General features: G+C 36.9%; 3 protein-coding genes across 3 annotated transcripts; 1 reads left to right on the top strand and 2 right to left on the bottom strand.

Moving 5' to 3' along the window:
* Positions 1–1,440: 1,440 nt before the first annotated feature.
* On the bottom strand, positions 1,441–3,991 carry LOC137816985 (THO complex subunit 4B). The gene is made up of 5 exons (XM_068620176.2): positions 3,591–3,991; positions 3,352–3,504; positions 2,512–2,580; positions 2,247–2,428; positions 1,441–1,898 (listed from the first exon to the last, which is right to left on the bottom strand). Exons 1-5 carry the CDS (start codon positions 3,750–3,752, stop codon positions 1,727–1,729), a joined length of 738 nt encoding a protein of 245 aa, XP_068476277.2. The 5' UTR covers positions 3,753–3,991; the 3' UTR covers positions 1,441–1,726.
* Positions 3,992–11,037: 7,046 nt separating this feature from the next.
* LOC150027636 (uncharacterized) lies at positions 11,038–11,570 on the bottom strand. The gene has a single exon (XM_090302091.1). It carries the CDS (start codon positions 11,522–11,524, stop codon positions 11,183–11,185), a length of 342 nt encoding a protein of 113 aa, XP_090158217.1. The 5' UTR covers positions 11,525–11,570; the 3' UTR covers positions 11,038–11,182.
* A 964-nt stretch (positions 11,571–12,534) lies between these two features.
* Positions 12,535–13,347, top strand: LOC137816983 (histone H2A). Its single transcript, XM_068620174.1, has 2 exons — positions 12,535–12,828; positions 12,924–13,347. Exons 1-2 carry the CDS (start codon positions 12,619–12,621, stop codon positions 13,161–13,163), a joined length of 450 nt encoding a protein of 149 aa, XP_068476275.1. The 5' UTR covers positions 12,535–12,618; the 3' UTR covers positions 13,164–13,347.
* Positions 13,348–15,057: the final 1,710 nt, after the last annotated feature.

The raw sequence follows: 15,057 nt of genomic DNA, 5'->3' as shown, positions 1-15,057 counted from the left end.
TTATAATGTAATGAAAATAGAGGCAAACACTATTGAAATGTTATACGTACAAAAGACATAAACATGGACATGTGTGACTAGCCGTAACAGAGATTATAGAATGCATCGAAACTAACAGGTATTACAGAAAAATAAACGAGATCCATAAACTACGACTCCACGACTTCTAAATTCAGCATCAGGGGCACCAGTTTCACCATCCAAGTAATGAAACTAACATTTCCCACAGGAAGTTTTGCTGTCACATCACCTTAGCAACCACCATTTATACTGATGTATGTTATTTGCGTGAACTTCAATAATTGAATATACTCTTTTGCCGTTTCAAAAACCTCCAGTACAGAGGAGAAACAGGCTCTATAAAGCATACTTTACCATCCCCTACCATTCCCAGGGTAAGGTGGTATATATGCAACAGGCTCTATAATGACAATTAAGTTCGACTGTAACTGCAAAAACTATTCAGATTAGCACCACCAATAAAGTAAGCACTTCGACTTCCTCTTCCCTAGTTCCCCACTCAGTTCCATTCGGAGAACATGTGGAATGTAAGAAAGACTAACACTTTGACTTCAACCAGTTCCGAAAATTGAAGATCACAGAATAGGCCAAAACCAAAACATTCAAAACACGGACAACTTAATCAGAATGCAACCAGAGTGAGCATACCAAAAATACTAACTCCTTCAGCATCCTTATCCCAGAGGCTCTTCATCTGTTGAAATGTTCTTAGCTTGACCAGTGCACTCAACCAGTGAAGAACAGATGATAGATTCCATCTCACTAGCTAATATGCCAAAATTACCAAAATAGTTGAGAGAAAAATTACTCCCCTAAAACAACAGATAAGAAAATCTTAAGATTGCATTAAATTAAGATTCTATTTGGATAAACTTCTCTACATGAACTTGAAGTATAAAATAAATAAATAAACTCCTAAAAGTTAAAATTATCTAATTCATAAGCTAATTTACAAAAAAAAATCACACTCAAGCAATTCCAAAAATTAGTTTATAACTTGTACGTAAATCACTGTAAAAAAGTTATGCATAAGTTACTGAAAAAAAATTACTTACGCAAAAAATTACTTTTAGCTCATAGAAGAAACTTACTTCATTTCCTTTCTCTATTTTTCTCCTATAAGTACTTGTAAAGAAGTTAAATCAAACAAGACCAGAATCAAATGACACAAGTATAGCACAAGACAAACAACACTGCAAAAGATATTAAATTATCACTTTTTCTTTCAGGGAGGAGGGCTGAAGGAGGGAATTAGGGCAGGGAATCTACCTTATTTGAAGATTCCATTGCAATAGTTTTAACCAAAGCACAAAGCAATCAAATGGGTGAATTCTGCAGCCTCCTACATTGCAGCCAATGCTTTCTTTGTGCTGTGTGCATGCATAGATGAGATCAGGGTTCCACTTCCATACCCACTTGTTGAATAAAGAAATGATTAAATCCAATGAAAGGAGCCAGAGTGAATAATACAAGCTGAGTTCTGTTTCTTCAGCCACATTGCATAGTCATACCCAACGAAAATAAATATTTGATAAAAGAATCCCAAACTACATATATCAACTGTAAAAGTTTTCACTCTAAGTTATCTTTTTCCTTTCCGTAAAAGCATGACTTCGATAAAGATACATATTTGGGCGGTGTTCCATTGACATGCCCTTGACAACCGCAAATGTAATATCAATAAAACAGAATATCAGTGATTCCTTCAGTTCAATTGCATAGCCTCAGCATGATACTTCTCCAACTCAGCATCAAGATCTTCAGCAGATACCTTTTCATCACGATCTCTACCACGTCCTCCTCGACCCCTCCGACTGCTACCTCGCCCTCTAGGTGCACCACGTGGCCTTCCTAGTAGCCCACTTCTCCCTTGTCCACTGTTTGAAAGTCAAAATCCATGATACAAACAATCAACTTAAAATACAAGATATTGGTTTGTTTTTGAATTTTGAAATAGCAATTTCAAAGTAGATTAATGTACAAAATGAAATTCCCTTAAACTAATTCCAAATATAATTAATTGTTTACAACAAAGAACACACAACTCAATTATTAAAGCAAACCCTCAAATCATTGGCATTATATGCATACTCAAAAAGTAATATTCCAACATAAAAAATTGTAGATCAGGAAGAATAAAATAAAATATACAAATACTTCAGCATTTAGACCACAAAAAATCAGATCCAGGCAGGTATGCACAAACATATGGGTGAGGTCAATACCTTCTGGGAGGTCCTCCAGAATTTCCAAAAGTTCCATTAACAGGAGGTACTGCAGAATGTGTAGCAATATTTGTCCCCACGATCTCTACCTTCATTGGTTTCCCATCTAGCTGAACATTGTGATACCTCTTCACTGCAGCTACAGCATCAGCTCTTCGAGAGAAAACTACTTCCGCTGTACCCTATATGAAAAAACAATTTTTATATACAGCAGGACACACTCAATTCATCATAAGGAGCCATTTGTGTCGTTTAGATAAGATACCTTCGATCTTCCACTCCTGTCGTAGTGAACAGTGTGCCGTTTCAGGTCACCAACTTCAAGAAATAACTCCTACAAATACAAGAAAATACAACATTAACAACACCACACATGGAAATGCCATGTAACAACTCAAAGTTTTACACACACAGCATAACAAAGCATAATGCAAACCCGTAAAAGAAAACACTAAAGAATGTAAAATTAATTGATTTAACATTTCATTATTAAATTGGACATACACATATACGCGCAAGTTGTGTTGGTGCTATTAGTAAAAATTGTTTTAGTCCACAAATAAGCAGATTTAATTGGATTTGGTCCGAGTTGCTATAGCACCAGAAAATATGGTTGCAGTGTTATGGCCAAAGTTAACAAAATTAGAAGACGAAAGGCATAATTACATACAAATACAAGGCCAAAATTAATAATTAAACCTTGACAACTAAACCCGCATAGATGTGTGTAGCATGACAATCGATATACAAGCTCCACGCAATTTCAGATTTTTAGATGGAAAAAAAATTAAAACAAAAATATTGGAGGAATCTTGGCCCTTATTTCGGTATAAGACACTCTGGAGGCTGATTTGCAAACATGCAATACTGCCACGACGTCTCCATTTAAACAGGGGCCTAGCATGCCTGAAGATAGCGTGGTAGCACAACATGTATGCAGATCAGTCAGAGTATGAGGCCACTTTTGGAGTCGAGGTTATAGAGACCCTCCCACCGAAATCGATTTTCTAAGATGGTTAAATATACAAACAATACAGAGACAAATTAAATTGCGCGAAATATGAACCAAGAAAGTAGCCAAGTACCGACAGAGTACAGATCTTACCTTAATATCGTCATTGGAAACCCCATAATCCAGATTAGATATATAAAGCTTCGTCCCTGTTTCGATGGAAGAGGCCCGACCACCTTGACCTGCGAAAGCCGTGGCGACGCCCTGATCGGCGTACATATCGTGCTGCCACGCAGACTCCGGCGCCTACACAAGCCGATCCGTAACAGAGACGGATTAGGTCACATCGCGAATCTTCGAAACAGAAAACCTAATCGGATGAAAACGAATACCTTAGCTGCTGCGTACGGCGCAGGACGATTTCCGGCACGGTTGGGAAGACGGCGAGCAGGTCCGGGTCCCGAAGCTCGGCCTCGGCCCCTGGTGTTGGCGGAGGCTGACTTCTTGTTGTTTTTTATAATATCGTCGAGCGTCATATCCAGAGCAGCAGACATGTTTGGTTGTGAGAAACAGGCGAGGAACGGAATCAGATGTTAGATCTGAGAGAAGATGAAGCGATTTGGGATTTATGAAGGTTGTTGAAGAAAAGAGGGCAAAGTGAGAGGATTAGGGTTTCGTCCAAGAAGAGGAAGAGGAAGAGAAAGAGAGACGAGGGTGATAAAAGACACTGCTGGGCCTGCGGTCACGCGCTATTGGGCAAATAATAACCAACTTGTCTTGCAAAAAAGAGTGTATGAAAAATAAATACAATCTTATATTTATTATTTTAACAAAATCAACAATAATCTTATATATCTATATAAGAAATATGTTTTCTTTAAAATCATTATCTTTACATAGAATAATATTTTAACTTTATATCAATATTTTATTTTGATTATTTTATTATCTTTGTAATTATTAAAGTAATTGTCGGAGAAATTTTCTAGATTTAAATATTTATTTAGTTATTCCATAACTTTGTTATCATCATAGCAGTTGTTAGAGATTTTTTTTAATTTAAAGATTTTAATAAAATAAGTTGTAGAGCAGTTGTCACAATAGTTTCCTTGATTTAAATAAAATATATTATTTGAGTATTGGAACGATTTTCTATATTTAAACAAGATATTTTTTTTGTTTTCTTATAGGGTGTATTCTGAAAGAGTTCTCCAATATTCACAAATTCATACCCACATTCGTTCTATTCTGTCTATAACACCTTTTATTTCTCGATCACCTTTAAAAAAAAACATAACTCTCCTTTTCACCCAAAACGAGTTATTCATGCAATTACGTTTATTTGGTATTTCTTAAACAGCTGAAGATGGTATAAGTACTTTTGGAAATCACGAGGAAAAGATCAATTTTGCAAAAACACCAAGAGAAGGAAAATGGAAATTAATTGGGAGACACTAAAGAGACTTTGTATACAACCCTCAGAGTATTTATGTTGGAAACCTTCCTTCGAATGTGACTTAAGAGAGAGTATCTTTTGTTAAGAAGGTAGGTTTTTTAGTGTGAAAGTCATGTATGAAAGTATTCCAAAACGGAATATAAAAAAGATAATCTCTTATTATTATGAAAGGGAAAAGAAAAGTTTATATACTGAGGAAAATAATGGAAGTGGAGAGGAAACTGAAAACAGTTTTAAACCATTAACCGTAAATAACTAATGGTCTAATATCCCTACCTTTAAACATATGTGGATAGAACACCAACCATGAGTTTACGTCTAAAATCTAAAAAATAAGGGTCACAAATGGGCTTAGTAAGAATATCAGCTACTTGGAACCTAGCAGGAAGGTGAAGTAACAGCAGTTTGTGTTGTTGAACATAGTCTCGAACAAAATGAAGGTCTAATTCGAAATGTTTGGTACGAAAGTGTAGTATAAGATTCACGCTGAGTGATATGGCTCCCAAATTATCTGAAAATAATTGTGGTAGCTTGGACGGGATATAAAGCTCAGTAGGAGAGATTGTAACCAGATGACTTCAATTAAAGCAGCGACGATGCTTCGATATTCAGCTTCAGTACTACTACGCGAAACAACACGTTGTTTGTGTGATGACCAAGCAATGAGATTGAGACCATAGTAAACACAATAACCAATAGTGGATTTTCGATCATCAACATCACTGCCCCAGTCAGCATCACTAAAGGCACGAACATTTGTGGTAGGACTGGGTTGAATAATCAAGCCATGAGAACTGGTGCCAAAAAGATAACGAAGGATGCGTTTAACTGCCCTCCAGTGGTGTTCTTGAGGGTTGTGCATAAATTGGCATACTTTGTTCACTGCAAAAGACAATTTTGGACGAGTGATAAGGATATACTGGAGTGCACCCACAACAGAGCGAAACTGTGAGGGATCATGGAGAGCAGAAGAAGCATCTTTTTGTAAGCGAAGATTGGTTTGCATGGGTGTGAGCAGCGGTTTGGCAGCGTGCATGTTGGTGCGGTGAAGCATGTCAGTGATATATTTTTGCTGAGATAAGTGCACGAGGAAGATGCTTGACTTGAACGCTAAGAAAGTAATGGAGGGGACCGAGGTCCTTGATAGCAAAGCACGAACCGAGGTTGGAGAAGAGTTTTTGAATTTCCTTCAAGGAGGAACCTGTGATAATAATGTCATCAACATAAATTAAGATTAAGATAGTATACGCAGAAGTAAATTGAACAAACAGAGAGTTATCGCTTTTTGTAGAATGAAAACCAAAGTTTTGAAGAGTTGTGCTTAGCTTTTGGAACCATGATCTGGGTGTATGCTTTAAGTCATACAAAGCGTTATGAAGTTTACAAACTAGGTGTGTTGAAGAAGACACGAAGCCTGGTGGTTGAGTCATATAGACGTCCTCTTTAAGATCGCCATTCAAAAACATGTTATTGACGTCAATTTGGTGGATGGGCCAAGCGGCAGTGATAGCATGCGATAACACAAAGAGAATGATGGAGGGCTTTACAACAGGGCTATAAGTCTCATTATAATCACATCCTGTTGTTTGAGTGAATCCTTTGGCTACAAGGCGTGCTTTGTGTCTTTTAAAAGAACCATCCTCATGAAACTTGTTTTTGAATATCCAATTGCACACAATAGGAAGATGTGTGAGAGACCATGTGTGACTGACGAGAAGAGTCGTGTATTCATCCTTCATTGCTTGAAACCAAGAAGGAAAAGATGGTGCCTTGTGAACAGAAGTAGGGACTTTAGGGTGAAAACCAAATATAGTATTAATATTTGCTAGTTTGAAATTACTGGTCTTTAATCGTGTGGTCATGGGATGATGATTGACAAAACCATTATTAGTGGGCAAAGGTGGCTCCAACAGAGGAGGAGTATTAATGTGGGTAGATGCAGGAGGGTCAAAGGAAAGAGAAATAAGAGGTACAAAATTATCAACAGGAGGAGCAAGCACAATAAGAGGAGGATTGAAACAGTTCAAAGCAGGAACATCATTAATAGAAGACTGAAAATTATACTCAGGTAGATTGTATGGAAATAAATCTTCATGAAAAATAACGTGTCGAAATATATAGCCACTAGGTGAGAGGCAAATGTAACCCTTGTTATGAGAGTTATAGCCAAGGAAAAGACAGCATGCATATTTGAAATCAAGTTTATGTTGATTATAAGGCCTGAGTTCTTGAAACAGTGTAATATTTAAAGGGGGTGTAGTGGATGTAGTGAAAGTTTTTGCTTTGGTTCAATTAAAGGCTTGGACATGGAACACATTTAAGTCACATTCTGCGCTTTTTTCTTTTTCTGATTGGTGTTTTGACCCTTTGGTTTGTATGAGAATGGTCTCGTGATGTACTTTTTTTAGATGTAGGCTTGAGCACCTTAAGTGTTTCTCTCTAGGTTCAACTAGGTTTTATGTTAGCCTTTTCGGGGGTTTGCCTAGCAAGTAATGTTAAAGATTGTGTTTATGTACAAGGGTTGGACCACCCCTTAAGTGGTTCATATTTATTCATTGTTTATTGTTGATAAAATTAAAAAAAAAATAAAAAATAAGGCCTAAGTAATGGATAGCATGCACAACAAAAGGTCTTTAACGTGGTATAATCCGGTTTCTTTTTAAACATCAATGCATGTGGAGATTTATTTGAAAGCACAAGGGTGGGCAATAGATTTATGATATGCATGGCAATGGTGAGAGGAGAGTTAAATGCATAAGCAAGGAGAGTTAACCCTATATCAGTAATGTGCATATGCTTACGTTCAATAAGGCCATTTTACCCATGTGTGTGAGGGCAAGTAAAGCGATGGAGAATTCAAATTTTTTAGTGAAAGATTTAAAACAAATGAATTCCTTAGCATTATAAGTTTGAATGACACAAAGCTTAAAGCCAATTTGATTTTCAGCAAACTATTTGAAACGAATAAGCGTATCCAAAGCTTGAGAATTATGATGCAGCAAAAACAACCACGTGTATCTAGTAGTAACATCTAAAAAAGATATATAATATTTAGCAGCATTGGATGCACACACAGGAGCAGGGTCTCAAATGTCAATGAATACAAGTTGTAAAGGTTGTGTGTAATGCGTATTAGAAATATGAAAGAGAAGTTGATGATGCTTGCCGCGAATACAAGGATCATGTAAATAATTGAGGCTTATAAGGAATGTTACAAGCATTCAATATGCATTTAACAGTATAAACATTACAATGACCAAGTCTATTGTGTCATAATTGTAGTTGTGAAATAGAGGTTTGTAAGAAGCATAATTAATAGTGCATACTTGAGAATTAATGGATGGTGGAAAGCATCATGGACTTGAGAAGGTCGAGCCGACAAAAAGGAGTCCTGCTCATAAGGCCTGAGAGTCACACTCACCCCTCAGCAACTCGGAGGTCATGGCTGAAAAAATCAAGGTCGTTTGAACTTGACCCGCCGACACCTCAGCGTCTTTTCCAGGACTTGCTCGAAGATGAGCATTCCCTGTGACGTCGAGAAGAACGACCTTAACCCTTCCCGTGATCATCCTTTGTTCTCTTATTCGGGTTGGCAGAAGGACGAGAGGTATCTGGTCCCGACACCACAGTTATTGGAATGGTCGCCTTTGCGGCAGGCGTGGAGCTCCCGACACCTGCTTCAGCAACTTGAGCCCTTTGTTGCCGCTTCAAGCGCAACTCTTTGAAGTATTCCTTGTTCCCATCTGCCAGTGTCAGGCTTGCCATGATATATGTGAATAACCAGACTTAAGTCAAATGTCAAAGTAAAAAAGAGTCGAGACGAGTAAAAGGCACATATCATCAACATCAACAATTTTATTAAAAGACAAGTAGGCACGGACGAGAGCCCAAGTTGGGATCTGGCGGGGAAGCCCATCCAGGACAGATAGTACTTCCAAGTCGTCTTCGGTCATCAGGCTTCTCGGCCACATATAGAAACGTGTTGAATCCTTTGTCAATAGAAAGGGAACCTGGGAGTCTCACCATCAAAGAAAAATGGTCGACCTTCCTCCTCAATCACAACCTTGAAGAAACCTTCTTTAAATCTCTTATAGGAAGTGGTAAAAGGATGAAGGAAATTAGTCTTTGATTGGCCGACTAAGATACCCAACATATCTGGTCTCCCGGTCTTGTACCGAAAAAATGTAAAAAAGGCCTAGGAGTAGGTTTAAGACCAAGCACCTCACAGAGCAACCGAAAAGCCTGAAGCGCAACCCAACTATTCGGATGCAACTGCGTGGGAGCTACGTTTAAGACACGCAAAACCTCCATGGTAAACTCATCAAAAGTAAAGCGGACATGAATGTTTGAAATCAAACAAGAATAAAAATAGAAAAAATCTTTGGCTTCTTCCCCTCTACCCAGACAAATGGTTTCAAATTCGCGACACCTACGTAATGCAAATGCACCATTCAGCATACCCTCTAGAACAATATCAAAACTCTCTACAAAATCATGAAGTATTGAAACATCAGTATACTTAGAAAAAACCTCACGAACTCTATTGTCCACCCACATATATTCGACCTCTCGAGTTTCCTCTCCGTGATAGGCACTCAGGGAGGATGACATAGCAGGTTCAGGGTTATCTCGGCTTGAAGGGCCGAGTGCTTGAGAAGAAACCTCAGTACTCTCGGCATCACTAGGCACAACATCTATAACCAGTGGCCTTTCCCTACTCGAACTCCCAAAATCCGAAGAAAATAAAGTGGTTACATAGAAGACATGGTTACCTCAGAGAAACTTTTCAAACAAGTACACACAAACAATGAAGGAGTATTCGGTTTTCGGATTCTCAGAGCTAATTCACGGTTAACTCGTGAAAAATGGAACCCACCACCACTATTTATAGGGGAAGGAAAAGGCAAGTATGAGCCGTCACACACGATCTCCACCGTTGGATCAACCCAATATCAACGAACCAGATCACGCGAGCTCACGCCACCTGACAACACATCACATCCACATGCCTCGAGTAGACACAAATTTTCCATTCGGCCTCCAGGACATAAACAGATTATACAAACAACGGATTATGAACAACACATTCAAAACTAACTTACGAGCTCTCGGTGTCTCGGCTTCTCGACAATCTAAGACTCTACGTTGCATTTCCACAATTTCACTCGAGCCTGGGGGGCAAATGTACTACCGGAAGACCGAATAGTCGATAAGACTGAACGAACGTGGAAACAGATGATAAATCGTGATTAACCATAATTAAGTCAGTTTAATCATGAACCATTATTAAAGCACAAATGGACCTTCGCCTGAGTCCAAAAGAAGACCCATAACAACTGAAGTCCAACACAAGGCTATAAATACCAGAAGGGACCCTTTGCCAGAGGTAATCTTCTAATCCCCAGCATACCTATATATTATACCCGGACTCACTTGAGAGTCGGAGTACCTTCGTAGGTACCCCACCCCGCCGTTCTTGAAGGACTTGCCAGACGAAGACGCCGAATACAGGAACGGTAAGGACGAAAAGACGGAAACTACAAGAGTCATTTTGAGAGGTACCCGACCTTGTAAAAACACTTAGCAAATGAAACTTATTTGATTATTAACCGTATTATTGGATATTAAAAGTGTACATGTGAAAATTTCTTTTCAATGTTTAAATGAATGTTCGATAGTAACAATTTATTTTCAACTAATGCTAATGGAATATGCATATGGTGGTAGCATATCTATAGGTGTTATATTTTTTCATATTATAAACTTGAAGTATTTTTTTATGTGTAATTATGTCGAATTAATTATTAAAAATGAGTTTAAATTTATTTTTTTCCTTGTAAAATCAATTTTTTAAGTGAGAGATTCCAAGCTAATCAATGACAAAGAGATATATACAATTATATAGAATAAATTACACAACATTTGCTTAATCAAAATTAGCATAATTAAAGTATTATTATCTCCAATTATTGTAAGCAAACCCCTTTTTTGTTATATGGATAAGTTTTTTTTGCAACCACCACGATTCTATTTTCTACATACCTATCACCTCTTTCGCACAAACCAACCACCCTAAGTTGGATAAACTAAAAATAAAAAAATTCATCTTGAATATTCACACTTTTACACTGCCCAGGTGTACATGAATTTAACCAAATAACCATATTAACTCCTTTTTAATGGAGATTAAATTGACAAAAAATCGAGTAATCACATTCTGATGAATATTAAGACCATAAAATCAATTAAATAAAAAATAAAACGAAGAAAAACACTCTCAACTCTTCTCTAACAGAATTATGTATTAGAATTAACCTCGCCGGCGAATTTAAAAGAAGACGTAATATCTAAGAAATAAAAGCAGATTAAGTTCTGAGTAGAAATTTTGCAGAAGTGAAACTGAACTTGACGGAAAAAATAGCATTTAATTTGTTTCTTAATTAGTGGTACAAAAGTGAATGAAGTGGGTGATATATAGTAACTGCATATTAACAACCCCAATTGATGAGTTACAGCATGCAAATGAAATCATGCCACAGAACGAAGGAGGCAAGTTGAAGCACCAACAACCAAAGCAGCGAACAACGTTGGCAAGAAGAAATCAAGGTTTGTTCTGCTCATAACCGCATGTTGCGGCAAACACGCAATCGCTGTGGGAAAATCCAAAGGAATTCTCACAAACTCACCGACACCGTTGCAAGGTTTGGATGAGAACGATGAAGGTGGAGATATCGCCAGCAGAAAAGTCACCCCCGGAGCCACCGATGCTACCGTCACGGTAACGATTAATAGCAGTGCCCATGTAACGGCGTTGAGTAACCGCGTGGACACCGCTTGCCGGAAAAAGGTATGGAAGCAAAGGAGGGACATGATCGTGGAGAAGTGACAACAGAACTCAGGAACAAGTCTTCGCTGAAAATAGGTTTGGATTTTAGAGAATAATAGGTTTTTTGTTTTTGTTAGTTACTTAGTGCCACTAACTAACGTTTGACTTTGACTAAAAATAGAAGGTGGTGTGGGCGCACGTTTGCATAAGCTTTTGCCTAATGACGAAAATGCCTTTATGCTGTGTTTTAAACCTTATACTGAGGCAATTGTTAGCGTATAAAATGATCTCAAAGGTTGGTGATTGGTTTTGATTATACTGAAAATCTTATAACTAATTTCCAAACAGAAAAGTGTTCCGTTACACAAGCCACACTGATGAATATACACTAAATTTTAATATCAATATTATGATCAAATATTTCATATCGATGTTAGAAAAAATATTTTATTTCTTATATAATATTACGGATAACTTCTAAGCTCACGAAACTTGTATATCAATCCACCTTTAAGATACTTGAATTGTGGAATATTTTTCTATGTCAGTGAATTTGAAAGAAACTTCATAATCCAATAACTTGAACATTGGATTTAGAATAAAAAATCGATAGTGAAGTAGTTAAATAACGACCATTTTTTTTTTAGTTTCATCTATGAAGGGTCAAAACCTATAAAATACATACTTAAGAGAAAAGGAGTATCGTTATTTTTTCATTTATTATTATAAAGTTCTTATATATACTTAACATGCATATAATTGTTGATATTATAGTCGTGTGTACTTTAATATTATTTTTTGTAATATATCAATTTTAATACTCTACTGTATATAAAATTGAAATTACACAATAACAAAAAATGCAAGAATGAAATTCCAACATAATATTGTTTGGAAGATTCCCTGAAAGAGCAATAGTATTGAAGGACACGGATTGCCACATAAGCAATCGTGGACCGTAGATAAAGTAGAATCCAACGGTGAATATTATTTGAATGCCGGATCCTGAGGCAGTGGGTTCAAAAGTTTTATAATATAAAAACGGTGACAACCTATCTTCCATGTGCATCTTGTTCTCTTGCAATTATTCCTTTTTCATCACTACTCAGAAATTTCACCAAAATCCTAGGGTTCTGATATGGAAACCACCGGCAAGATCAAGAAGGGTGCCGGAGGAAGGAAGGGTGGCGGACCGAAGAAGAAACCAGTGTCAAGGTCGGTCAAAGCCGGTCTTCAGTTCCCTGTCGGAAGAATTGGACGGTACTTGAAGAAAGGAAGGTACGCGCAGCGTGTTGGAAGCGGTGCTCCCATTTACCTTGCTGCAGTTCTTGAATATCTTGCTGCTGAGGTAAGTAAACGTTAATTGCATCTGTGATTGGTTGTTAATTGTTGTCAATTCAGTGTTTCGGTGATTGATTTTGGTTTTGTGGTTGGATTGGATAGGTTCTTGAGTTGGCTGGGAATGCTGCTAGGGATAACAAGAAGAACAGGATTATCCCAAGACATGTTCTTTTGGCTGTGAGGAATGATGAAGAGTTGGGGAAATTGCTTGCTGGTGTAACCATTGCCCATGGTGGTGTGCTTCCCAACATTAACCCTGTCTTGTTGCCCAAGAAGACAGAGAAGGCTTCCAAGGAGCCTAAATCTCCATCCAAGGCTACCAAGTCTCCGAGAAAGTCCTAGATGACTTAGTTTGCGATGATAATTTACTGTGCACAATGTACATCTGTGTTTAGGCTTTTTCTTGTATCATCATTGTGATGACTTTGATACATCATGTAGTTTTGATTTTACCTCTTCTTTATGATGTTGCACTTAATCAGAGTAAACAAGGCTCAGTAATGAATAGATTTGTCTTTCTGATTCTCATCTGTCTCTGATACATTATACATTATATTGCCCTATTCCATTGCTTTCTGCACTTTGCCAGATCTACTTTTAGGTTGTGTTTGGATCAGGTTATTGTTCAGGGAAATAATGATTTTGGGTAGGATTTGTTTTTAGTGTTGCGTGCAGTGATGAAGGAGCTGTGCGTGGAATAGTGTATTACCTAGATTTGCGTTTTTTAAATTTCCTTGTTTCCATTCCAAGCAGTGGGATTGGACAGTCTTTAATGATAATGTTATTATTACTTTTAACTGGGAAGTGCAAGGTATTTTTTAGGCGTGATGTTTGTTTTGTCTGATGGAGGACACACGACACTGAAAGAATGAAAATAAAATGTGAAAACAATATAATTTGTAGTTTTATGTCTGTAATCTTTTGTTTCTCTCCACTGAATTTGACTTTTATTTTTTCTTGGACGTAATTAGGTTAATTAGGTTGAATTAAGGCAACTAAAAATCAACCTGACAATTAAAAATCAATTAAGATTAAATTATGGTTTCTAGAAACACTTAGTTTAACATTCGTCGGTCCTTTAGATCTAATTTGAGCACATGATACATACCATGTGAGCTCAAAATAGACGCCTAATTCAAACCATTTTTCCATTTGAATTTTCCACCAAGTTTGTACACCAATGGCCGAACCCTAACACTATATAAAGGGGTGTTTGACCCATGTTTTTGTAAGATTAATGAATAAGTAAAATTACTGCCAAAGTTGTTAGCCTTTTTCACACTCCCTTGTCTTGCCTCTCTAGGATAGACACTTTAATCTTCTTCTTCACCTAGCTCAAGTGATATGACCCAACCAATCACTCTCCATACCTATCATTCATCTTCAAGGAAACCATAGCGCTATATGAGTCATCCTTGTTCATCTCTTCCATTGAAGCTTCCGCCAATCCTCTCCAAAATTTAAGAAAAGAATTCGGTCATGAAGGCACATTTTTCTATCATTTTGATGATTTTGGTCCTATGGAATGGTTTTGATGATTTTGATCCTTTTTCCATCTATAAATAGGAATACCTAATTGTTTCAGAAACACAATGAATTTCAATTTTCTCTCTTTTCTCTTTTATACTCTATGTAGCACTGACACTAGTACAAAAGAAACACTTTGACACATATAATCTCGAAAATGTAAGATATAGGGACACAAATCTATATACTATATAATTATGAATTATATAAATCGATAATAAAGATTGATGTGCATAAATATTTTTGAGTTTTATTGGCAGAAAGATGTTTCTCATGACTTTAAATGATTTATTTCGTATTTTTTATAATCATAATTAAAACTTATATAATAGCTTTGAGTTTTTAGAAAACTAATGTATTTGTTTTTTTTTTTTTTAAATTGTCTTTGAACCATGGTAGAATTATTAGAGATACAAAAACTATTTTTTGAATTTGACATTTCACCGATGCGTGTCGATGTCCGATACGTATATCCAACACGACAAAATATTTAAGAGGCGTGTTCGAGCCTCATAGTTTCTACTCCTCTAAAAAATATAATTTATTTTTACTCTTAACTTTTCTTCTATTTCTGTTATTCTGATTTTGTTGTTTGCTAGTTAATATCTTTGGTATTATCAGAGAAGATTTTGTTGTATTTTAGGGACTTGCGCAATACATCGCAGATAAGTTTTTATGGATAGTGATCACCCACGTCTCGAGAAATTAA

The sequence above is a fragment of the Phaseolus vulgaris genome, chromosome 5, assembly GCF_051622355.1.
Source record: "Phaseolus vulgaris cultivar YP4 chromosome 5, ASM5162235v1, whole genome shotgun sequence".
Taxonomy (NCBI): domain Eukaryota; kingdom Viridiplantae; phylum Streptophyta; class Magnoliopsida; order Fabales; family Fabaceae; genus Phaseolus; species Phaseolus vulgaris.
Note: the sequence above shows the minus strand (reverse complement) of the source record. Positions and strands in the feature narration are given on the sequence as shown.

What these genes read in the sequence shown, in the direction of transcription:
- LOC137816985 (XM_068620176.2), bottom strand. Translation starts at nt 3,752, where the DNA reads ATGTCTGCTGCTCTGGATATGACGCTCGACGATATTATAAAAAACAAC. An exon ending in CGCCGTACGCAGCAGCTAAG is followed by an intron (nt 3,505 to 3,590) that starts GTATTCGTTTTC and finishes CGGCTTGTGTAG; the next exon opens with GCGCCGGAGTCTGCGTGGCA. An exon ending in TCTGGAGGACCTCCCAGAAG is followed by an intron (nt 1,899 to 2,246) that starts GTATTGACCTCA and finishes ACTTTCAAACAG; the next exon opens with TGGACAAGGGAGAAGTGGGC.
- LOC150027636 (XM_090302091.1), bottom strand. Translation starts at nt 11,524, where the DNA reads ATGTCCCTCCTTTGCTTCCATACCTTTTTCCGGCAAGCGGTGTCCACG.
- LOC137816983 (XM_068620174.1), top strand. Translation starts at nt 12,619, where the DNA reads ATGGAAACCACCGGCAAGATCAAGAAGGGTGCCGGAGGAAGGAAGGGT. An exon ending in TTGAATATCTTGCTGCTGAG is followed by an intron (nt 12,829 to 12,923) that starts GTAAGTAAACGT and finishes TGGATTGGATAG; the next exon opens with GTTCTTGAGTTGGCTGGGAA.